The 22,997-nt window shown below is 52.4% G+C and overlaps 12 protein-coding genes across 12 annotated transcripts; 6 read left to right on the top strand and 6 right to left on the bottom strand.

The window, feature by feature from the left end:
* Positions 1-95: 95 nt before the first annotated feature.
* On the bottom strand, positions 96-1,140 carry K452DRAFT_232575 (uncharacterized protein; the record flags this gene model as incomplete). The annotated part of the gene is made up of 2 exons (XM_033537239.1): positions 96-1,007; positions 1,057-1,140. The coding sequence occupies 2 exons, from the start codon at positions 1,138-1,140 to the stop codon at positions 96-98; spliced, it is 996 nt and encodes a 331-aa protein (XP_033395023.1).
* Positions 1,141-1,352: 212 nt separating this feature from the next.
* On the bottom strand, positions 1,353-3,716 carry K452DRAFT_300374 (uncharacterized protein; the record flags this gene model as incomplete). The annotated part of the gene is made up of 2 exons (XM_033542325.1): positions 1,353-2,108; positions 2,397-3,716. 2 exons carry the CDS (start codon positions 3,714-3,716, stop codon positions 1,353-1,355), a joined length of 2,076 nt encoding a protein of 691 aa, XP_033395024.1.
* A 264-nt stretch (positions 3,717-3,980) lies between these two features.
* On the top strand, positions 3,981-6,108 carry K452DRAFT_289862 (uncharacterized protein). The gene is made up of 4 exons (XM_033540901.1): positions 3,981-5,292; positions 5,530-5,571; positions 5,620-5,712; positions 5,814-6,108. The coding sequence occupies exons 1-4, from the start codon at positions 4,021-4,023 to the stop codon at positions 6,057-6,059; spliced, it is 1,653 nt and encodes a 550-aa protein (XP_033395025.1). The 5' UTR covers positions 3,981-4,020; the 3' UTR covers positions 6,060-6,108.
* Positions 6,109-6,630: 522 nt separating this feature from the next.
* Positions 6,631-8,203, top strand: K452DRAFT_254599 (uncharacterized protein). The gene is made up of 3 exons (XM_033538329.1): positions 6,631-6,965; positions 7,062-7,466; positions 7,545-8,203. Exons 1-3 carry the CDS (start codon positions 6,912-6,914, stop codon positions 7,905-7,907), a joined length of 822 nt encoding a protein of 273 aa, XP_033395026.1. The 5' UTR covers positions 6,631-6,911; the 3' UTR covers positions 7,908-8,203.
* K452DRAFT_75157 (uncharacterized protein) lies at positions 8,043-9,784 on the top strand. Its single transcript, XM_033547098.1, has 3 exons — positions 8,043-8,629; positions 8,684-8,981; positions 9,060-9,784. The coding sequence occupies exons 1-3, from the start codon at positions 8,178-8,180 to the stop codon at positions 9,729-9,731; spliced, it is 1,422 nt and encodes a 473-aa protein (XP_033395027.1). The 5' UTR covers positions 8,043-8,177; the 3' UTR covers positions 9,732-9,784.
* Position 9,785: 1 nt separating this feature from the next.
* Positions 9,786-11,225, bottom strand: K452DRAFT_75148 (uncharacterized protein). Its single transcript, XM_033547097.1, has 5 exons — positions 11,142-11,225; positions 11,047-11,080; positions 10,948-10,994; positions 10,720-10,878; positions 9,786-10,664 (listed from the first exon to the last, which is right to left on the bottom strand). The coding sequence occupies exons 1-5, from the start codon at positions 11,142-11,144 to the stop codon at positions 10,257-10,259; spliced, it is 651 nt and encodes a 216-aa protein (XP_033395028.1). The 5' UTR covers positions 11,145-11,225; the 3' UTR covers positions 9,786-10,256.
* A 163-nt stretch (positions 11,226-11,388) lies between these two features.
* K452DRAFT_232787 (uncharacterized protein) lies at positions 11,389-13,278 on the top strand (the record flags this gene model as incomplete). The annotated part of the gene is made up of 2 exons (XM_033537262.1): positions 11,389-11,555; positions 11,613-13,278. 2 exons carry the CDS (start codon positions 11,389-11,391, stop codon positions 13,276-13,278), a joined length of 1,833 nt encoding a protein of 610 aa, XP_033395029.1.
* A 454-nt stretch (positions 13,279-13,732) lies between these two features.
* K452DRAFT_289868 (uncharacterized protein) lies at positions 13,733-14,211 on the top strand. Its single transcript, XM_033540902.1, has 3 exons — positions 13,733-13,775; positions 13,835-13,862; positions 13,934-14,211. Exon 3 carries the CDS (start codon positions 13,954-13,956, stop codon positions 14,158-14,160), a length of 207 nt encoding a protein of 68 aa, XP_033395030.1. The 5' UTR covers positions 13,733-13,775; positions 13,835-13,862; positions 13,934-13,953; the 3' UTR covers positions 14,161-14,211.
* Positions 14,212-15,420: 1,209 nt separating this feature from the next.
* K452DRAFT_300380 (uncharacterized protein) lies at positions 15,421-18,637 on the bottom strand (the record flags this gene model as incomplete). Its single annotated transcript, XM_033542326.1, has 5 exons — positions 15,421-15,492; positions 15,594-16,425; positions 16,479-17,001; positions 17,054-17,567; positions 17,618-18,637. The coding sequence occupies 5 exons, from the start codon at positions 18,635-18,637 to the stop codon at positions 15,421-15,423; spliced, it is 2,961 nt and encodes a 986-aa protein (XP_033395031.1).
* Positions 18,638-19,236: 599 nt separating this feature from the next.
* On the bottom strand, positions 19,237-20,555 carry K452DRAFT_289869 (uncharacterized protein). The gene has a single exon (XM_033540903.1). The coding sequence runs from the start codon at positions 20,262-20,264 to the stop codon at positions 19,347-19,349; it is 918 nt and encodes a 305-aa protein (XP_033395032.1). The 5' UTR covers positions 20,265-20,555; the 3' UTR covers positions 19,237-19,346.
* K452DRAFT_75245 (uncharacterized protein) lies at positions 20,445-20,991 on the bottom strand. The gene has a single exon (XM_033547099.1). It carries the CDS (start codon positions 20,907-20,909, stop codon positions 20,625-20,627), a length of 285 nt encoding a protein of 94 aa, XP_033395033.1. The 5' UTR covers positions 20,910-20,991; the 3' UTR covers positions 20,445-20,624.
* Positions 20,992-21,501: 510 nt separating this feature from the next.
* K452DRAFT_232664 (uncharacterized protein) lies at positions 21,502-22,191 on the top strand (the record flags this gene model as incomplete). Its single annotated transcript, XM_033537251.1, has 1 exon — positions 21,502-22,191. A coding segment is annotated over one exon (690 nt), but the record flags the coding sequence as incomplete, so codon positions are not given.
* Between the last annotated feature and the right edge of the window lie 806 nt (positions 22,192-22,997).

Consider the following 22,997-nt stretch of genomic DNA (forward strand, 5'->3'; position numbering starts at 1 on the left):
TGCCAGGAGACTCATCGGAGCCAAAAGAGAAGAATGCGCCCATAAACCTTCAAACCCTTGAACCCCTCTCCACAAACGCCACTGGAACATTGTTTCTACCTCTTTGAGGCTTGCTGAGCCTCCAGCTGCTCCCTGATGTTGCCACCAACCGCCCTCCACCAAACATCTCTTCCCCACCTAATGGCTCTTTCTGCTGCCTGGCTAGGCGTGTCAACGGCCGGCCTGACATCCAAAAAGAAGATGGGCAGGCCGTGCTCCGGCGGGCCTTCATAGTAATCGATGACATATCTCCTCTCAACGCTCGTGCCGTCCGGTAGTGTCCTCTGAACAAACCAATCGTGCCTATCAAAAGGTGGCTCAGAGCCAAACTTGGCCGGGTATATCTGCCCCAAGAACTGCAACATGCGGGCCTTGGGTGTAAGATCTCCAGGACGACCCATGAAGCGCACAAGGCGCGGTGGCTGTGTTTCCTTGTCTGGCCAGTCGGCGCCAAGCAAGCTGTCGGCCTGGCTACCTTCCTCACCGCGCCGACTCTCGCGCCAGCCATTCACGACGCCGCGCCCGAAGCGCCGCTCCCACTCGAGAATTTCTGCCCATGCGCCTTCGTTCAAAAAGTTGTGCACCGACACCATCGACTCGACGGCATCCTGTGGCGTATCTGTGTAGCCTTTGCGCAGCATCGCGTTGTACATCTGCTGTGGCGATGGGTACTCCCAGTTGCCCCCGCCATCACCGCGAGGGATCGACGACGGCTCTCGGCTCGTCGGCAGGTCGATCGTCTGATTCTCGGCGCGCTCCTGGGACAAATACGAGGGCATGTAGTTGAGAGGGTTCAGCTTGTCAAGGAGGCCCGACTTTGGGGCGGCAGCGGGGGCGTCATGGACGACCGGGCATGCGCCAGTAGGTTTGGAGGTAGGAACAGGGGCGTTGTGGACAACGGGACAAGCGCCAGCGGGCGTAGGCGAGTGAGGGGATGGATCAGAAGACTTGTGCATGGGGCACGCGGGCTGAGAAGTGTCAGTATGCAGCGCGGGGAGGCGGAAGAGGAAGACGAACCGGAGGAGCGGCGGCGGCGGCGTTGGGGAGAGGATAAGGGGCGGCTGGCGCCTTAGGGTCGGTGTCTGCCCAAAACCAACCCATGGTAAAGATCGAGGCGAGGGGTGCGACAGCAAAGCAGCGGCGGATGCGCGGGAGAGAAAGAAGGCCGAGGGCGAAGAAGAAAGTCGAGGGAAGAAGATAGGTGAGCATGGACCAAGCGGGAGCAAGTCTTCGCCGACCGAAGCCGCCAGCCGCCCCTCACCCACCCGATCCTCCTCCGCGCCGCATAGGGAAATCTATCTATGTACCTGTATCTAGCTGCACTCCCCCCTCTGCGGCGCCCAGCCCTTCAGCCACACCCCCGCCTTCTCCAAGTCGCCCCCTTCGGCTTCGAGCGCAGCGCAGCACCACTCCAGCCCAAACCCTCCCTTGCCACTGACGTCTCCCTCAGCAGCCAGCATCTCCGCCATGCTTCTCCTCCTCTGACTACCCTCATCGGTGCAGAAATGCAGTGGCGTCTCGCCATTTGCCAGGCTTTCCACAAATGACTTAATGACGGGCAGTGCATCCTTCGTTGACAGCGAATTTGGCGTGATCCCCCGCTTCTGACGCCCATTCTTGCACATCTCGTTCCCGCACCACTCTTTCCCGCAGCCAGTCAGCAACTGTTGCAAGTAACGCCTCTCCACCCTCCTCTTCAGTGCCTTGCCCTCCGGGTCGTACATGCTCACGTACAAGGGCCCGAAGCACACGCTGCAGAGACCAATGTCATTTCCAGGTCCCTGTCCCATGCGAGTCCCTGCTCTTGTGTCGCCGGTCTTGTTGGCACCGTCTAGGGTACGGCCGCAATTGACGTTGCGGCAGATCCGCGGCGTAGGTCTGGATAGTCGTTCCAAGTCGTGGTGTTTAAGGTGCGTTGACATATCTCGCAAGCGGACAATCTTGGCACACAGATGGCATTCTGTTGTGCGTGCGCCGTCGGCCAACTCATGGGGCGTCAGGCCTGACAGAAGAGCCTCTGGGTTTGGTATATTGGGATCACCCTCCTGTGGAACCTCGAGATGGCAAAACTGACAAAGAATCAGCTTGCCTGGGCAGACAGTTGTTTTATGATGCGCAAGCTGAGCTAGTGATGTGAAGCTTTGGCTGCAATGGTCGCAGGTGTAGGATGCGTGAAATATGGCGTCGTGCTTCGTGCGGCTTAGAGATCCATTGCCCCAGAATGTGTCATGTGGGCAATGCCAGTGATTCTCCCAAGCTTCTGAGCGCTTCTGAAACACCTGATTACAGCCTTCCGGGCAATGGACGTTGTTTCTGAAACAAAAACTTTCATGTAAAACGAGTCTTCCCTGTGGTACCCACTGTTGACAGTTCTTGCATTGGACATCGTCCGGATTTGGAGGAACTGATGGCGGTGCCACCTGCTTGGAAGGTTCCAAATCATCCTTCGGGTCGAATGGAACTGCACGAAGCTGGAACTGCTTGGGCATTTTCTGGCTGCCGGAACCTTCTGCTTCCGGTATACTCTGGGGAAACGCATGGACGGACACCCATACTGACTCCGCGTCTTCTAATCCGACATTCGTGGGCTGCAACCTTATCCGCTTCGAGAAGCCGCTTGAGACGTCTGCAAAGACATACTCGTCTGCTCGAGGCTTCGCTCGCTGTCGTGCACCAAAGGGGCTCACGTAAAGATCGATTTCGTCTTCACCATCCACCCCGCTTAATTGAATCTCGAGCCCTTGGGAGCGTATCCACGAAGGTATCTCGTAGTCAACGTACTCTCCATCCAGTACTTGGCCCTGCTCAGACTTTAACAAGTTGAGTTTTCCACCAGGTGAGCTGCCACCTTCTTTTCCCGGCGCTCTCATCTTTTTTGCAGCTATCCTCTTCAAGGTTTCCCGTGCTTGTTCCTCGTTCAAGGCTTCAATGTCCACCTCAAGGTCAGTGTCGACCACGCAGATGCCATCGTCTTCTGGTTTAAAGCCATCGATTAAAAACCTAAATTCCTCTTTTTTCCGACCTATGCCCCGTGCACCAGGTACCACGAGTATCTCGCCACTCGTCAGTGTTGTGAAATTGGAGCGTAGATGTTGTTCCAGCAATGATTTCCAGTCTTCCGGGTCGTAGCCGGCCTCCAGTGGGCGAAGTTTGACGAAAGTGCCTTTTCGAAGCGTCTTGGCGTGCACAGTGATCCTAGTACTCCTCGCTCCACCAGTTACATCCTCCTCTTCTCTATTCTCCATGGTCTCATTGCTGTCAATATTGTGACCCGCATCTGTGTCATCCAGACCAAGCGACTCCCTCAAGAATTTGCTCAATACCACCTCGCCCTCTTCCGCGGAGAATTCTTGTATACCAGCATAAACAGCTCTCCCATTCTCGGGATTGACTAGGCGGAAGGTGAGAGGATGCGGAAGTTGCTGTTGGCGATTCTGGAGTTGATCGCGCGCGTGTCTCTCGGCGGCAAAGGAATACGGGTTGTAGGGGTCAAAGTCTGCGGTTCGCGGTTGGTTCGAGGTAGAAGGGGCCGCAATAATGGGTGCTGCAGCCAAGAGCTGCTCAAGAGCGGACGGCGGCAAGAGAAGCTTGTCACCGGGCAAGAGGGCGGCTTTGGACGATGGAACAGCGTTGAACTGGGCGGACCATTGTAGCGAGACGGGGTCTTCTGCAGACATGACTGCGAAAAAGAATGATGACGGAAGGGTGCTGGCGAAGAAAGAGAGGCAAACGACCAGGAGGTCGCGCGCTGCTTACGGAGTACTCCAATTGCTTCTCGAACGTTCACGAGGCGCACGTCACCGATAGCGATAAGGCGGAGCGGCAGATCGCGCGTCTAAGACCAATTGAGCAAAGCGCTGCCGCTGGTGACGACCAGGGTGCGGGTCGGACAGATCGACTGACTCTTGTGCCCGCCGCCTCCGTCCCGCTGTTGTTGTGCGCATTCAACCTCGACGCAACCGTCGTGCTATCGGCCACTAAATGGCTTCGCCCTCGAGTGATGCCAGTCCTACTACTCTCTTGGACTTGCTGAGAAACTCACTTCTGCTGCACCACACAGCACCCTATCTGCCGACTTCCTCACTTTACGCGCTTGCAAGGACGTCCAAAGCATTCCATGCGCTGGTCTTCCATTCGCCTGATGTTTTCCGCTATCTGGATCTATCAACCGTCAGGTCGGCCATTATACCTCACGCGTCGCCGTTGGATTCCGGGGGTATCAACTGGCGTTCGGAGCGCATGGACGAGGCCTTGACTGAAGACGAATTCTACTCCGGCCCCCTGAGAGGTATCTTTTCTAAACTTGGCAGACGAAATGTCCTGCAGCACGTGCATACTCTGGTCCTTGACGGTTTAAGCGTGCCGGCTGATCTCGTGCGAGAGATCATCGCGGAAGATCGGTTCGCCGTCCGCATACTCTCTGTCCGAGAGGCTGAGCATTTGAACGAAAGGAAATTGATGCAGGTTCTGAAGTATGCTGTGCGACCTTCTAGGCCGGAAGGGACACCAAGGTTGAAGGGGCTTTATGTGTTCGGCGTGAAAGATCCCTCTCCCATTACGGAACCTATCGGGAAGAAGCGAACCACTCCTCCACGGACTCCTGCTGGCGTAATGGGCTCGGAAGGCGCCCAGATTGGTGCAGAATGGAACCAAAAGTCCTCTGATGCTTTGAGTTCGTCACTGTCCCAATCGGAACACAAATGGTATCAATCCGCAGGACGGGTGCTCCACAAGCGTCCTTCTCCAGAGTGGGCGGAAACACTCAAAGCTTGCGAGGGTATCATATATTTCGATGCTGTTCTCTGTCGCGGCCCACGACACGACATCTCCACGGCATACACAGGTCCTACGGATGACTCGCCTGCTCCACATCCACTTTCATACTTGAGCCCGGCCGTGGCCAGCATAGCACTTGGCTCCTCTGGTTGTCACAACTGCAACTCTTGCCCTGAGGGCGCGGCTATCTTCGGCAAATCCCCTTCACATCATCTTCCACTTCTTAGTCCCCCTCCGCTTCATTCCTCGACCATCCAGGCAGCCCAAAGGCCGTCAGCACGGAACCGCAACGAAATGCCAGTACTAATTTCGCGCTGCGAAGACTGTCTTAGGGGTCGCTGGTGCGAACGCTGCAACAAATGGTGGGACGAAGACTGTTATGAGGGGACCGGCACTTCCACGTTCACAGCAATGCAGCAAGAAGAGGCAATCAGCGATATGCTACAATCCGGGCGGAAGACCAAAAAAGACATCAAGGTACATATGGGTCTCTGTACTGAAAACTGTTTAGTCAGTGAAATGACCACTGCCGGAAGTGCCGGCATGTGGGGGTAAAGTTTGACAAACACTGCAGCACCTCAGCGCGGAGACAGTCATTGTGTATTACACAACCAGCACCTCGGCATGGTTTGGCTCTCCGAGTGGCGGCTCTGGCGCGCTGAGGTATGTTTTGGGTGTATTCCTGATAACGGAAACTGACAATGAGCTTTGCAGGTTGTTGGGGTTAAACGGGATTGCTTCGGATGTGGACCTACAGTACGTCCTCTGGTACCCATCCTCCTAGATTGGATACTAACTACTCAGTGTGCTGATTGCCGGAGTCTCTATATCCGGTCGTGTCGGACATGCAGGAACGAATATTGTATTGTGGATAACGATGGCTCATCTTCTACTGCGGTACGTACCTAAGCTCTGAAAGACACGCCGGCTCTTCCTGTGGCCTCGAGACACTAACAGCCAAATTTTTTTTAGTGCGATTGGTGCAATTACAGTGGCAGGCGTACGAGAGAATTATACTGACCAAGTCCTTGGCTGAGCCCAAGACAGCTTCGCCTAGACAAGAGTATGTCACGACAATAATGAAACATGGCGTTCTTTGGGAGGAGTACATGGATAGCTTCAGACTTGTGACATTTCATCTCCCTTCGCTAGAATTCTACAGTTTTTGGGGATGCAGCTACGCATCTAGCTTTGTATCACCATGTCTTCTCTTCGTTGACTACAAGGCCTCATGGGACAAGTAGCCAATAGCTAACATGGGGACATAGGTGCTTCCACATTGATAAATGAAGCTACAAACGAAAGCGTTGCTTGCCCTCCCCTCCAAGCTTAAGCATGACAATATCCCAGTGCACGTGACTACCGAGAAATGACAGCTCCGGTCTTACGAAGTAGTGTTTGAAGTTCCGCCACGCATGACCTCAAAAATTCTACCATTCATCTTATATTCGGTGCAATAAACTTCAGTCTATTTGACTCCATCCTAGACATACGGCGACGGCGCGCAAACGCTTACCTGAGGTTTGGCTGGGCTTCGCTTCAGTGTTAATAGTCTGACAGTGAAAAATTACGGGCGCGTACGTGTAGGTAATGCCGGGCACAACAAAAAACAACATGATCAAGTAGCATCACATTTAAAGGAGCTATACGAGTACAAGGTTGGTCTCATTTTGCTTGATCGGGTGGAGAAAATTGCCTAAATGCAAAAAACATATCGTCGCACATGACTGCTATTGCTGTTGATCACACCGGCCGAACTGTTAAGAGCGATAACACCCGTCCTTCAAGAGGCATCTCCGCCACAACATGCTTGATCCTCACACTAGCGACTCATCTGCAGATTGGTATCCTTCACCGCCTGGTTAGATTCGGATGCGCGCCTGACTCGGACTATGATTGTACTGCCTGTCCCCGTCTTCACTTATCAACGATCAAACCCCCCAATCCGCATATACGCTTAACCCTGGGCCTCCATCGCGTCATCCTCAAAACTCGACTAACTATTTGTTTCACAGACCATCGGTTCTTAGGTCTTCCTGTCACAATTTTCATCTCGTTTCTGCTATAGTACCCCTCCCATTCTGAGTACAACTAACATGACGGACACTGAGCCAATGCCGGATGTCTCTCAAAGACAACATATGCGCTGGGTACGTCATTTATTCGCCGAGAAACGCGCTTTGAAATTACCTTAGTGGGCAGCAAAAATTCCTGGATACAAAAATCTAACAGTGAAATTGTCGCAGACTGGCGAAGAAGCTTTCGAGCCTACCAATACTTTGGTCCTCACGACACCATCTCAAGCCTTTGTCGACATCCGGATCTTCAACCCGAATGTTGTTCCCACGAAAGGTGCATATGAGCCTGAGCCTTACCTTCCTAACACGGGAGGTCCTATGTCACGTTTGCAGTGGGCGTTCAGCGGCATTGCACAAACGGGGAAAACCAACAATGCCACTGGCGGCACTTACAAGAAGTGGATGCATATCATTGATAGCACTTGCCACTGGGGAGAGAAACCGCCAATTGACGAAGGGTACATGTTTCCCACCGAAGATCCGGATGTGACCTTGGAAAAGGGAAAGATGAAGCATCCCGACACAGGAGTACACACCGAATACGAGGAGCTTTGGAAAAGCATCACTCCACTGGTAAGTTTATTTCCTTTTTCTAGCCTGAGTTCCTCTATTAAGAGGGTTGACCCGCTAACGATTTTGTTAATACTACAGCCCGCGGGGAAGGACTCCGGAAAATTGGGGTTGAGACACTGTATTGTTGCCACTCTGGATGCGCCTGAGAAAAAGGCTCGCGGGATCGTCATTCGAGTTGGGCACTTGTGTCAAGGTCTCATGATGGTTGATGATCGTATTGACGTAGAGCGCTGGGTGTACGATTCCAGGGCTGAACATGAAGTGAATCCTCCAACGGTTCCGGAGGACGTTCATCCCATCGAAGGTTGGACTCGAATTGCTAAGTTGGGCAGTGGGTTTCTGCCATGCTCATGGACCTTTGACGCACAACAGCTACTGGAGGCGGACACATTGGCGCACGGGGAGATGATATGGCAGATCAAGGAGACGTACTCCTGGTAAAACCTCTCACCTCAGGCAACACAAACCGTGTGTCTACACAGGATACACCTATGATTAAAATTGCCAGGGACTCGGTAGGGGCTTGGCTACTACGTTGTCACTGAATCTGGGAAGCTGCGGCCTTAATTCATGGCAAGAGGGTCCCTGGCCCTTCTACATCCATGTATCTTTTCTTCCGTTCCCATTCGAGCTCGTATCCAATAAACAACTCGAGGGACCTCATTAATTACTCAAGATCCTTTTCGTTTCTACATTTGAGTACCTTTCGTCATGACAGGAGTCACCTATATCCCTACACAAACCCCCGACGAATCCACCTTCACCAGCGATCGCGTCGCTCTGAGAAGTCCCATTCGCCTCCTCATTCAAGACGCTCTCGTCCTCTTTGAAAACCTTGAATACATCCCCAATGTCTTCCTGCCAAACCGCACGCTCAAGCCATTGCCCGGTGTTGACAAGAGCAGGATTATGAGTGTCAGGGATACGATATTGACCCTTAACGTTCTCATTCTTGAACTCACGATCATGGTCATCGCCGTTCCTGCTTCTCTTTACCTAAGAGGTTGGCAGATGTGCCTCTTCATTGCGGCTGTCATGATGACCATATATCTTCTGGAGTTGCCCATGTGGGGGGGACTGATTGTGCACTCGCAAATCGAACTGGAAGACTCCAACAAGTTTGGAAAGGAAAGATGGCATTTTATCAATGGGATTGCGACGAAGTAAGTTTTCTCTATTTCACTTCATCCCTGATAACATGCGCTCAATTTCCGCAGCTACGATGGCCTTCAGACGACATGCGATCGACTGGCCGCGACCTTCAGACGACGGATAATCGGAGTACACAATCGATCATACGGAGTGATTGGGGATGTTCTCGAGTGTATGATCCAGCGCTGCTTCAGTTACAACACATCCGATGTGCGCTGCACATACGAAGTACTGAAGCTGCATATCTTGGACCCGAGTGTAGACAAAGTAGTCGTCATCGCGCACTCGCAAGGGGGCATTATCATCTCTTTGGCCCTTGATCGCATGTTTGCTGAGATGCCCAGTCGAGCCCTTTCGAAACTGGTTCGTAAATCCCTCATAGTACTAATTTAGTTGGTAACGCTGTACACCAGAAACAATCTAACAGGAAATCTGCCTCAGGAAATTTACACCTTCGGTTCCGCCGCCTCGCATTTCAACAATCCTTTGACGCACTCGTCTCTCACGTCGCTGATTCATGCGACTTCTACACCACAAACCTTACTGCCACGACCGACACATGTAATACCAACCATTGAACACTACGCTAACGAGCTCGACCTTGTTCCTCGATGGGGCGTGGTCAACAGCGCACGTCACTGTACCGCCACGCGATATGCTGGTCGTGTCTTCATCGCCAAGGGTGCCAGCGGCCACCTCTTCAATGAACACTATCTCGAACCTATGTTTCCTCTGTTAACTGTTTCTAACAAACCGGACACCTCATCTCCCAGTGACCGCGGAGATTACAAGAAAAACAAGGCGGGCAATAACACTCCTAGCGCACCGGAACCAGACGCATCCATTTCCTCAGCAGAAGACCAAGTAGGTGCCGATGCAGAAGGGAGCCCCGTTTTACAGCCACTCCTCCCTCATTCAGACGCTGGACAACCAAAATTGTCGCCGTTCCTTGATCGAATGGTAGATGTCGACCACGAGACTGCGCTTAGGCGCGCCGAGTCAGTCGAGACGCAGAGCGCACTGGGCGAAGGGGCTGGTAAGACGGTGAGGCAATTGAGTCGTTTGTGGATGTACGTTGGCGGTGGAGAAGTAAATAGCAGGGAGGGCCTTTGAGCGAAACGGCATGTACATAGGTACCCTTTTGTCAGGCGCTACTGGTAGCAAGAAAACCTAAAAATAAATTGAGACGTAACTGGAGTAAGTGCGAAGTGAAAAGAAATAGGGAATAACTTTAAGCATAAGTCGATAATAACATACGCGGATGCTCCTGAAGAGGACATGAATCCAGTACCCTACAAGGAGCTTGATATGCGCATCTGATCATCTCACGGAACGCATAGCCCAAATCTCTATTGGACCCCGTTTCTACAAAGCAAAGAGACGTTTGATAGCCACAAACGATTTCGCTGGACTTTTTAACGGCGTGCTCCAAACCTGGCTGGTTTTCCAATGCGCCAAAACATTTACAGGCACTGAACACACAACATCAGATATAACAAATGGCAAACGGAATGTTGTGGGTATCTGAAAGTCGAGCAATCTATTTTTTGATTGCTACCATGATTTTGACATGAAACTCGTTCGATTCCGTTACGAGATACATGCACTAAACGCCAACCCAGTACTTTTTGACCGCATCTATTTCTTCTCAGAGGCAGCCTCGGCAGCAGCCTTAGCGCGCTTGGCGCGGACACCGACAAGGCGGGCCTCGGAGCGGACCTCACGGAGCTTCCTGAAGGCGTTCTCGGTGGCGGGGAAGTCGGCAACGGCACCCTCGGTGATACCCTTGTCCTGGACAATGGGCAGGGTCTGGTTGGAGAGCTTGGCGAAGCCCTCACCGCTCTTGGCGGCCTTGACCTCCTCCGCAGTAGCGTCACCCTTCTTAATAGACTTGGTGCCGGTGCGGCGGGGGAAGACAATGAGGCGGTTGCGGTACTCCTGGAGGCGCTCGACGTTGGCCTTCAGAGACTCCTCGGAGAGGTTCTGGCGGCGGGGGTCGACGGAGATACCGATGGTGGGCGCAAGCTTGCGGGGAATGCCAGCAGCCTTTGACACGTCAGCTTTGGACTCAATATACCAACAATTTGTTGTCAATCCATACCTTCAGCTCAGCCAGGGAGAAACCACGACCAGCACGGACACGGCGGTTGTACTTGACGGTCGGGCAACGGACGACGGGCCTCAGCTTGTCGGTGGGGCGGGGAGCGACAGCAGCGGCCTTGGCAATGCGAGCCTCGCGTCTGCTCTTCTTCTTGCCGGGCTAATCGAGGTATTAGAAATTGTCGTTCGATCGGCGCCTCTGCTCTCAGCGGGCTGAGAGGGGAATTACCTGATCGAAGTGCACGCGGACATAGCGCTGCCAGTCCTTGCGGAAGTCTGTCAATTGTTAGCCTGGGCTAGTCGAAATGTTGCGCCGTCGTGGACCTACGGTTGTGCTGAATCTGCTGGTTGTGCTTGATGGCCTGGTGATGTTTGGTCAGCCTTCCGCTGCAATTCTGTCGAGTCCTGTTCGCTGAGACGCACCATTTTGCCGGTTTTAGATGCAGCACTGGGTTAGTCGTCGTCGTCGTCGTTCCGGTCGAAGTCGCGAAAAACGAAAAGTCCTGTGGAGACGACGCATTCAAGCGAAATTCGGAATATAGTTGCGCCGTGCATTTGGCGCTAGCCTTTTTTGGGGCTTCGTCATGTGCACATCGCCCATCAGGGTGCCTATCTACTGCTGCCTCCGCATCATCACCCCTTTTGCAGAGGCGTTTAATTCTGGGAAAGCATGTCTTTGTCTGTTTTCTTGCCGCTGCTTCTAGCGTCCAGTTCATTTGCTGCGCAACCCAATGCACCGCTACCCAAAGCCGCCCCGCTGCGGGAACTGCCGTGGGCTCAGCTCAACTTCCTTCATACTACCGACACCCATGGTTGGCTAGGAGGCCACTTGCAGGAGTGGGTTACTTGCATTGTCTTTTCTTCGTCCTGAAATGCTCACGGCCTCTGCACCAGGTCTTCGTACTCTGCTGATTGGGGCGACTATGTCTCGTTCGCCAAGCATATGCGTGACAAAGCAGATGCAGACGGTGTAGACCTCCTTCTGATTGACACCGGGGACCGGGTCGAAGGGAACGGTCTCTATGATGGATCTGAGCCGAAAGGCAGATATCTCTTTGATATCTTCAAACAGCAAGAGATAGACGTCGTCTGCTCAGGAAACCACGAGTTGTACAAGCAGAACTCTTCGGAGAATGAGTTCCACTACACTGTTCCCAACTTCGAAGGAAGTTACCTTGCGTCCAACCTGGATATTTTCAACCCCGACACCGGCGATCTTGAAGCTCTAGCTCCGCGCTTCAAGAAGTTTACCACCAAAAACCAAGGCATTCGGATCCTTGCTTTTGGGTTTTTGTTCAACTTTGTTGGAAACGCCAACAACACAGTCGTTTATCCCGTTGAAGATACGATAAAGAAGAAGTGGTTCCAAGAAGCCATCCATGACAAGGATGTAGATCTTATTCTTGTCACTGGTCATGTGCCTACTCGCGCAACGGAGTACGACCACATCTTTAAAGCCATCCGATCTGTGAACTGGGATATACCCATCCAGTTCTTCGCTGGACATGCCCATGTTAGGGACTACAAGGTGTTCGACAGCAAGGCTGTTGCTATGGCCAGTGGACGCTATATGGAGACCATTGGGTTCATGTCAATCAAAGGTCTTGGTAACGGCAAACCTAAAGACGATATTACCCACTCGGGAATTTCATTTTCCCGTCGCTATATTGACAACAACCTTTTCTCATATTATCACCACAGTAACAAGGACGGCGATACATTCCCCACCCCGCACGGTCAGAATGTCTCGAAAATGATCACTGCCGCTCGGGATGCACTTCAACTAGACAAGCGGCACGGGTGTGCACCGCAACCCCTTTGGGTCAATCGCGCACCATACCCGGCGAATGACAGCATTTTTTCTTGGCTTCAAGAGCATGTACTGCCGGTGCAACTCAAAAATTCTTCTCGTATTATGAAAGAAGACAAGAAAGCGCTTGTCATTGCGAACACCGGTGCCATGCGTTTCGACATATTTCAAGGACCTTTCACGAAGGACAGTGCTTTTCTCGTCTCTCCGTTTACTAGCGGCTTCAGATACTTGAAAGACGTTCCTTACAGCGCGGCCAAGCATGTCCTATCGCTTCTCAACAACGAAGACCGTGTGCTTCAAACCACTTCGGGAGAAACTCTGGATTCGGCAGTTCTATCACCACCAGAGCAATGGAGCGGCCGCATCGGGGATTCCCTATCCGGCTTGAACAGCCACAACCGGTTTCAAGCCCCTTTGAATGTATATCCGCACAAGTCGTCTGACCTAATCCCTGGCTATACTACCATCGACGACGATGGTGATGATGGCGATGATACTGTCCACTCTCAGATTCAATTTTTCGATGTACCGAACTGTATCCAGACAACACTCGGCTTCGCTCCTGACGATGAGAATGTACCTGAAGAGGTTGATCTTGTGTACAACGAGTTTGTGCAACCATGGCTCCTAGTGGCGCTGAGGTACCTGGGTCAGGAGTACAACACGGCAGATACTCAAGCATACATGGAGGGCAAGAGTTTCACAGACATGATTACGGACTGGATCAGCGAGCATTGGGATTGCTAGCGTTAGATGGGGATATTGGAGATGATAGCATAGTCCATCTCGGTAGGCATTGGACCGTAAATGTCGCTTGACGGTAACGGTTCATGTTGTACGTACGTAGTAGATAAACGATGATGAATGACGGCGCATATGCACATCAGGCCCTAGCGTCTTACGCAAGTCATCTCCAAGTAAGCGCAATTTGGAGGGCAAAGGGAGAAAGCATATCAACTGGCGCACGCGCCTCTGGCGGGGTAGGTGCGTCAATTGCTCGGTCAGCGGCAGGAACAGCAGGTTCGCGAACGGTTTCGTCAGAGCCGTCTGGTTGCTAGGTAGTGGAGCAATTACCCGGGCCGATAAGTGGTCGACGTTGAGTTGGGGCTGTCGCCGCGGAGGGAGCGAGATCGAGGTATGACGTAGACGTGGGGCAAGCTCAGCCTAATAAACAGCTTGAGCTGCTGTCCCTCCCTCTCATCCACCAACATCTCAACTACTCTCTCTCGACTCGCATCCCTTCGGTGAGTGCTGTCTGAAGTCGACTGTTTGCCGAGACAACTGCTAACTTGCCCGTCCACAGTCTATCCATCAACCTCTACCACACCAACGTACGCACCTGCATCTAGCCGTCGCCATTACGACTCCGCTTCGACACCACCGAAGCTAACATCACTCTCAGTCCACATCACCACAATCACAATGTCTGCTCCCAACGCCGGCCGTCAGTCCCCCGACCCCGAGCGCCAGCCCGGCGGACAGCAGCAGGCTGCCCAGGCCGATCCCAACCAGGGCGCCGGCCCCGAGCAGGGCTCCAAGAAGGCCTCGGATGACCAGAAGGCCAACCTGAGCTCCAACCCTACCCACCCGCTCGAGAAGGCCGCCGAGGAGAAGACTAGCAAGTCGTAGCCGGCTTCACACGGGAGGATTGATTTCTTTTTGGTGGCTTCGGCCATCACGCCATGGACTGAGCACATTACATACCAGCCTGTCCCGGCTTTATGATAGAATGAACGATACGATTCTAATTCTCTAAACTTTGTCACTTGCTGACTGTATGTGATATTACCTCCTTGATGTTAATCGTACCATCTCAATTGTTTGACGATGATCCTGCCCATATTACTCTTTTCTCAGGCCCTTTTCAACTCCTAATCCATACAAACTATATGATTTCAATGGCTTTGAGGCCTTGTACCTTGAGCATGTCAAGATGACTAGCAGCCCTGGATGTTTTGGTCTTCCATCATAACGTAACATAAGTAAAGCTAACTTGTCACTAAGAAATGGATTTCGCCGCATTCAGAAACCTCACCGAAACTGGATATGGTGAAAAGCTGTAGGCTCTGCTGGTAGTTTAGCTTTCCGCAACCACTGAAACACTAAGACACTACTAATATGTTCTAACATTTAGCTCATGAACTTTGAAGACAACCTTTTATTATATCAGAGGGATCCCAATACCGAAGCATCGAACTCATCTGCAATCCGATTGAAATAGCCCGACTTCTGCTCTATTGGTAATCCTGAGTACCCATCAACTTTATGAGCACTGTAATGCCTTAATTACGAAGACGTCCCGTTGAGGAGACGGTGAAAATAGTATCTCTCACATTTGAGACCCAGACTACACAAAAACAAGAGGCCGTGATTTGCGAAACGACACGATAATCGATTGAAGCTCATCGTTACTCAAGATCTGGTTTACAATCAACAGCCTTCGAGCTACGGTCAACAAAACCGAAAACATCATCACTCAGCAGTAGTCTCTTGCGTCAAAATGCAAGATGGGAGACTCTCTCCTCCCAGATGCCCGCTTGTACGCCACATTCTCCGCTCTCCGTATGCATATGGTTACCGCACCACAGATGCAAAGCTTAAAAACTTTCTTTCGTTCAGACAGACGTTACGAAATCCAATGAAGTAGATGAAACACAAATTCAAAACAGTCTACCCGGCATTAAAACAGCTTGAACCATCAAGTAAGATGATAAGAGCGGGAAAGATCGCGAAAAGAAGTCAAAAAAGAAACAAAGTCGATCAACGGTCTATGGAGCATATTAACAAGAATTGAAGGGTATATCATCAGACAGGGAAACCGGCCGTTGTACATTTGTCATGTCCGTTTCTTGTCGGATTGTGGTATGTGTCATTTCCATCAGTCATTATTCACCAATTGTCTGGCCCGAAGTGCCCGCCTGGTTGCACGGTCTTGTATGAACAAGCTTGCCAGTCGCAGCCCTGAGAATCAAGTCAGCTTTAAAAATCCCAACACTTATTACAACTCCCATTGGACGATATCCCCCTGAAAGACTGAGCAGTGAGAGTGCATGACAACTTACCTGCTTGTACACTTCCGTACCCCACCACTTAAAGCCGCTCATCCAGCCGGGATATATGACACCGAAGAAAACGACAACAACACCCACCGCGACACCGGAATCCAGTGCCGCACTAAGTGTCATGGTGTATTTGCGCCACCATGCACCGTGCCGCCTGCGGATCAGATCATTGAAAACCCAACAGACAACGGCCCAGACAGAAAAGTTGAGGCCAGTTGCTGGGGGGATCCAGCTGAGGGAGCCGAAAAGTACAGGCAGATTGACCTTGCGCCAAATGCTGCGCTTTTGCTTGCGACCAGCCAACCATACTCCGATAGGCGCCAGAGCGCCAACCAGGAACGCCCAGACTAGCGGACGGTAGAGGGCTCCAGGGCCAAAGAAGCGAGAAGGGCCAACTACACCCCAGAGGATACTGCCGTTGAAATGGACACGCGCAATAGGGCAGGTAAACCCGTTGATAGCTTGCGGCGTGCAAACACCGGGAATGTTGTTGAGCATCCAGTTCAACACACCGATTTGTGTAAGGGAGGAGATAATGGTAGCGGCCAGCTGCAGCGTAAAAAGGATCTTGGGTGGGATTTTCATGTAGTGACCCAATTTTAGATCGGAAGAAAACTTGAGCCCTTGAGTCGAGGTGATATAACCGTAAGTGACAAACACCATGTTGGCAACAGGACGGCCAGGGAAGACGACACCGCAAATGAGTTGGCAGATGAGGTAAAGGGATGACTGCTGGTTCGTGATGGCCATGACAATACCAATTGGGATGAACAGGACGGTGCAGATGCCGAGGGCCAGGAGGAGACCGTACCAAGGGAGATGGATGGGGTAACTGAAAAGTAGTCAGCAACAATTACAGAAACTCAACACAGAAGTGAGACTCACTACTCCACCACAAACATCCCAATAGCAGTCATTAGTGCACCAGTCACCAGATACCACATAATAGGAACGTCTTCATATCTCCTCATCAGGCGGTTGTGAACGTCCTCAACCGCCATCATATTGTCGAGATCCGGTGCGGAAGTGGCAAGGCTGCGGGATGAGCGCGCGTGGCGCAGCGGACGTTCGCGCGGCGGGCGCTCCTCTTGAGAAACTGGTTGGTACTCGGCTTGTTGGTTAGCTTGACCCCTGATCTCGACTAATGACCTCTTCCATTGCCGCCAGATATCTTTGCCATGCCAGCATGCGGTATGTGTGATCAGAGCAGCCAGTGCAGCAAACTGCAACGCGTAGCTAAGGACATAGGTGATTGGTAAAAACACCCTGCTGTAGTTGAGATATGCCTTCTCATCAAAGAGAAAGTCTTCCGTCAAGATCTTGCCGACATCGTACGGCTTGCCTGTGTTGTCAAATACAGCGGCTGATAGGATCGGCATATACGAAGACCACATGACGTTGCAGTAGTCTAATTATCATGTTAGCGGATCAACACCGAAGGGCGTTCACAAGCAACTTACACATTATTGGGGCCATGATCCACATGACAACCACCAAGCCTCCAACAATATTAAGAGCAGCCCAAAACGGAACCACCAGGGGCGATCCAATGTACGCAATCTGGGACCAATCAAAGGTCAAAGGAAATAGACCAAGGCCAGAGGCAATACCGAAAAGGTTAGCAACGACAACGTTCTTTGGTGCGAACCATGTGACGACGTTGAAGTAGCTAAGCGCCGGAAACAACAGACCAGGCAGGAAATAGAAGGCCGCTGAACCGAGGAACACATAAAGGAAGAACTTCATGCGGGAAATTTGCCATCCGTTGGCTGGTGCGTTGTCCTGCTTGTGTAACGTGGTGAACATCGAGGTTGATATCAAGGTGCCGGGCCAGATCATGCCACTAGGTCGGACAAGGAATCGTCTTGTAAGACCAGCTAGAGCATAACCGAGGACCTGCGTAGAAATGGTGAGGAGGATCTGGTAAGTTATGCTCAGTGTCTGGTGGTAGAACTGCGATTGTTCAACAATGACCTAAAAAAGCTGTCAGCAACGCCTAAATTGGAGTTGGTCTTGTCACGTACGTCTGTTGCGAATGCAAAGCCAAATGAGACGTTGCTAGCAATATAGACACAGCAATGCTCTTTCTCGTTCCAAGAACCCTGCGCTAGCCAAAGCCGACAGCTGCGAGTCCAGCCTCTTGCCTGCTTGACCTCTCGTGTGACATGTTCATCACTATCCTCGTCTTGCAGATCGACGGACTCATTGACCGGAGTGTACTCGCTTTGGTCGTTGGCTCTGTGGTGCAGCGATCCATTGGAAAAGACCTCGATTGGGTCATCGCTGCACTTAAAAAGCCGATCCCAAAGTAGACCAAGAGGATGCACCAGGAGAAGGGCTATGACTGGTGTTATGCTAACACTAGGGAATCTCAGGGAAAAGAATAGGTTGGTGGAAGAGCCCATGATTGAGAAGACCATGGCCAGAACCCACATGCGTGGCGTATTGATAGATAGAGAGGTATCGTCAGTCGGCTTGACCGAGGCTCGCACTTGGGCGTAGGGAGAATCATCTGGAGGGCTGTCTTCGGCTGCCTTGCGGTCATGCAGATCATCTTCGTCCTCCGAGCCGTCCACCTCTATAGCCTCCGAGCTGTCAGAGTGGTCTTCGGAAGAGTCTTCAAGAGGAACATCGGCCCTGGACTTGATGGTGCCTTGGATGGTGGGCGCTTCAGCACCGTCCAAATCACCGACCCAAGCCTCTACGGCAGGATCATTATTGGCCTCATTGACAGCGTCAGCCAGGGTTGAGGAACCCTTTCGTCGACTCCTCCTTGTACCCTTGTGTGTGCCGCCATTCAAGAGTCGGCCGGTGGATCCAGATCGTCTGCTACTCGACTCGGGCACGTTGTCTTCGGCATTGGCTTCAGCCTGGCGCAGGTGACTCTTTTCACGGCGGCGACCGTGACGCAGGATGTAGTCGAGATCATTGTCCTCGGGATCGGTACTTTCGTTGCTGGTGCTCAGCATGTGGACAGGAAGGGCGCCGTACGAGCCTGTGCCCTGCGCCGGGGACGAGCGCATGAGCAGCGGAACCTTGGACATTGTGGCACCGTCTCCAAGCGTAGAATTAGGGAGCGGCACTGACGAGGAGAGAGGGAGGAAGGGGTTTGAAGGGAAGGAGGAGGCATAAGCCGAAGGATCGGGTGCTTTTTTCGCGTCTGGCGGCGGATCATGGAGCGCGGTGGACGGGCTGCCTAACGCAGCCGTCGTCGGTCTGGTCCTGGTGGGCTGCATGCGCGCCGTCGCGTCACTACGGATCCAGCCGATGATTGGCAGGTACGACGGAGGAAACCAGGCGACTGGATGGAACAGGAACTCAAATCTGGAATCAGATAGGTTAGATCCGTTGCGATAAAGACTCACCGCGCACAAGCGGTGGGGTCTCGCTCATCCGCGCGACGCGCGCCGCCGACCATGACTGATGACGATGATCTGCTGCATGCCCTCAAAACTTTTCACCCGGTGTGACCCCTGCCGCCTTGGCGCCCGTCTCCTTACCTTCACCTAGGGGTCCCACGTGTGCTAGAGTACGGAGTATGTACCTATGCTTTGCATCGTGGGGCCTGCAAAGAAAATCATCCACGAGGCGCTTGGGTTGCGTACATAGGTCGTCGTTATACTCCGTACATACGTGTACAATCCTTCATAGATATCCCTCCGACCTTCGGCACCGGCTTCGCTTCCGCATACGGTAGCATTTGCTGCACAATCATGCAAACCTGTATAAATCACTAATAATTCCTTCCTTCCGTCACTTTCCGCCCATCGGTCCTCGGGCTTTGAACTCCGCCAGCTCCTCCACACTGGCAATTGCCCCCTCCACGTCGTCCTTGTTGTACAAAAACACGCCTTGGAGCTCCGCCGTGCTCACGGAATCCGCCAGGCCTAGCTCGCGCACCTTGGTCATAAACCTCTCCCGGCCCGCTCCGTCGGGATCCGCTTCCGCATAGAAACGGTCCCAGAGCTGCATGATCTGCCATTCCGTTGCCTCGCCCAGCCGCACTGTAAGATCGACGCGGCCGGGCCGAATGAGCGCTTCGTCCAACCGCTCAATGTGGTTGGTCGTCAGGAATATGATACGCTCTTCTGCACTCGCGACGCCATCAAGGGCATTGAGGAGTCCAGAGAACGTCACCGAAGCCCCTGCGTAGCCCGTCTCATCGGCTTGTGTGCGGTTGACCCACGCGGCGTCGGCATCTTCGAGCAGCACAATCGTGCGTGGAGGCACCTTGGTGAGCAAATACGCTAATTTGTCGTCCGTCAGGCCGCGTTGGCTTACGTTCAGCATTGCGATGTTGAAATCGAGCTCGCCAGCCAAGGCCTGGATGAAGGAACTCTTGCCTGTGCCTGGCGGCCCATAAAGGAGGTAGCCCCTGCGATACGGAATGCCACGGTCAAGGTACCATTCTCGGGCATCGGTGAACTCTTTAATATCCTCCACAATGCGCTCTTTGACACCCTTTTCCAACACAACAGAATCCAATGGCCTCTTTCTCTTGGGCTGCCCGAACGGCTCCCAATCTATGCCTCTGCTTGTGTAGATGATGGTTTTTCCTTCCTTCAGCTGCTGGGCTAGCGCATGAGCTTCGGTAAACATCTCCTCAAACACACCCCGATGCGAGTAAAGAGTGGTAAGAGTAATCGTTTCGAAAGGCTTCCCGAGCGTCATGTCGAAATTTTGACTCCGCTGCCTGTCCACCAAGATGAAGGCATTGCGATAATGAAGTAGATGCTTCCCATGGCCCGGTACGATGGAAAAATTTGTATGGGAGACGCCATCGGAACGCTTGACTGTATCTGTTTGTATCTGGACGTTGTGTAGGCGCGATCCGAACCGGCGTACGAGAGACGCGACTAGACCTTGCGATTGTGCTTTGCTGAAGGAAGGGTGAGCCCACCGCTCTTCGAAGGAAGGCGACTATTTTGGCGCACATACTCTGCGCCCGACTCGGCTGCGGCCACCTGGGATCTGTGGTAATTGCTCATCCAATTGAGCACCCATGGATACGAGTCGTCATGGTGAGTGACCTCAAGCTCGACCAGCATGCGGCGACGGAACTGGTGGGCGCCTCGTTTGAGGCCTTGCTGCCCCAAACGTGCAGCACTGGCGAGAGCTGCTAGACCGAAGCCCTGAACGTCGGTCGTCAGGGCGGCGCGAGGTAGGCGCAAGGAAGAGAGCACCTACGGCATTGAAGTAGGGATTCGCGGTGAACTGCGAGAAGAGAGAGCCGACGGCATCGCTGTCAGGTGGCGGCGGCGGCGGCGGAGGTTGCACCGCCTGCTGCTGCGGCGGGGCAGGCGCATTGGAAGACATCAAAGAGCAAATTCAAAAAAAAACACGGGAGACGGACGGGCATGACGGCAGGACGGGCAGCCTGGCAGGCACCTCTGACGCTCGAGCCACCAGGTGACCGTAGCTCCTTACTCTGTCCTGCACTAGTAAGGCCAACCGCTCGTCCGCCTTGTCCTAGAGTACCTTTAGCTGACTAGTTTTACGGGTCCGTTGCGCTCACGAGTACTGTGAGATTGCCATTGGTCCCCCTCTCGGACTGTTACAGCTGATAATCTGCATTTCAGGTTCTTTGCGTAAAGCTCTCCTCGAAAATGGAGTCTCACTGGAAATGCTCGACACCCTAGTATCTACCAAAGACGACGATGAGCAATGCCCTCAGAAGACCACACTTCACCACAACTCGAGCAACTGGTCGGCTGCCAAAGATCATTTAGATATGCCACCCATGAGACTCGACATTCCCGTTGTGAACAGTGGCCTCGCAAAACCGTCTAGCTTTGGGTTTGTGGATTCACTGTCTTTTTCTAATTCTTCCAAAGAGTAACAGCTCCGCACTGATGATAGAACTAGCCGTTTCTTTGTGTCTGACCAGTCCGCTGTCCACGATGTCTAACGCACGCTTCTTCTCTCGAATTTGTCTCATCATACATCACATAAGGATATTTCCCAGGTTGTCCGTGGCGGACAACTGGCAGAGATCTGGTTGCGCAACGATCACTGCGCTCAGGCTTCCTTCGTCGATGCCGCCGCGGCACGCGAGTTTCTCAGCTTTGTTAAGCGTAACGACCTCTATATCAACAACAAGCGCGTTGAAGTCTCCTGGAGTGATCGCCAATTTAAAATCGTCCCTCACGTTTTCAGTCAAATCGCAGAAGGTGCTACGCGCAACATCGTCATCGCCAAAGGCGCCAACAAAGGTCTTTCCGAATCACGCATCCGTGATGACATGGAGCATATTCACAACCTTGTTATCGTAGACGTCCAGATCCGCAACAATGGCGATATCCTTGTCTGCACTAATTCTATTCACAACGCCCTGTACGCCCGCACTTGCATGCGCTCGCGCCTGCCTTACAAGCTTATGAGGGTCGAGAGTGCTGCTGATGAGTGTGCTGCTCCTCTGCCTTTCATTCATCGCCCGAAGGACAGAAAGTTAGCATCGCTTCCAAAAGTAAGAAACCCAATGGCGAACCTGTTCGGTATTCTCAACGATGAAGGCACTGAGGACGGATCGGATGATGAAGCTGCTGAAGCCGGTGGTGTTAGTGTTACGAGTACCAGCTCTTCCACGGATCCTGTTTGAACCAGGAAAGAAGAATTGAATTGACAGGCTTTCAAGCATGCTATTCAGCACCTAGATAGCTTCCATGAAAGTCCGCTTCATGCCCAATTCTTCGTTGAATATGATGACTTCCTTATGTCTCATTGTTTCGTGCTCATGTTGATATTTCTTGATATGTTGTTTTGGAAGTTTGATCCATACCGCGTCGCGGCGCAAAACGTTGTAGTGATTTGTATGGAGAGATCCTTGGAATGTTCATCCAGGCTTTGGTCTTGATCAAACTAGCCATATTAGCCTTCAGTGTGTAGTTACGAACCCATTCTGACCTATTAAAATTGACCAGGTAGAAACTACCTCGAGCCTTTTGAAAATAGAATCCAATACCAGGACGAGGACATGGTGGAGAATATCATGGTTAGACAATTATTTGCCTGTATCCAGTCCAAAAGGCTAGGGTGACAGTCCGTTGTGCACCTATTCTTTACAGGCAATGCACTTGTAATGGTCAATGACGACAATATGTAGCCCAAGAATGTAGTCAGATACGTCACTATCAAGGCATTCGTTGGCGAACATCTGCCGCCGGACGCACTGCCATCGGACGCCGAAAGATGGTGGTAGACAATCGTGATCTTCCGTGCATGCAGGATCGACGTGGAAAAGAATGGAGCAACAGGAAATCCAAGCCAGGGGATGGTAGGATCGCCGCAAGGAACTGTGTCCGATAGGTAAGGAGCTGTGTCCGATAGACAACGAGGTCCGTCACGCTCACGCGAGCGGGGTTTCTTCAGCAACGTCAGTGCAGAACCGGGGGTAGGGAAGGTCTG

Source organism: Aplosporella prunicola (assembly GCF_010093885.1).
Source record: "Aplosporella prunicola CBS 121167 unplaced genomic scaffold K452scaffold_20, whole genome shotgun sequence".
Classification (NCBI taxonomy): domain Eukaryota; kingdom Fungi; phylum Ascomycota; class Dothideomycetes; order Botryosphaeriales; family Aplosporellaceae; genus Aplosporella; species Aplosporella prunicola.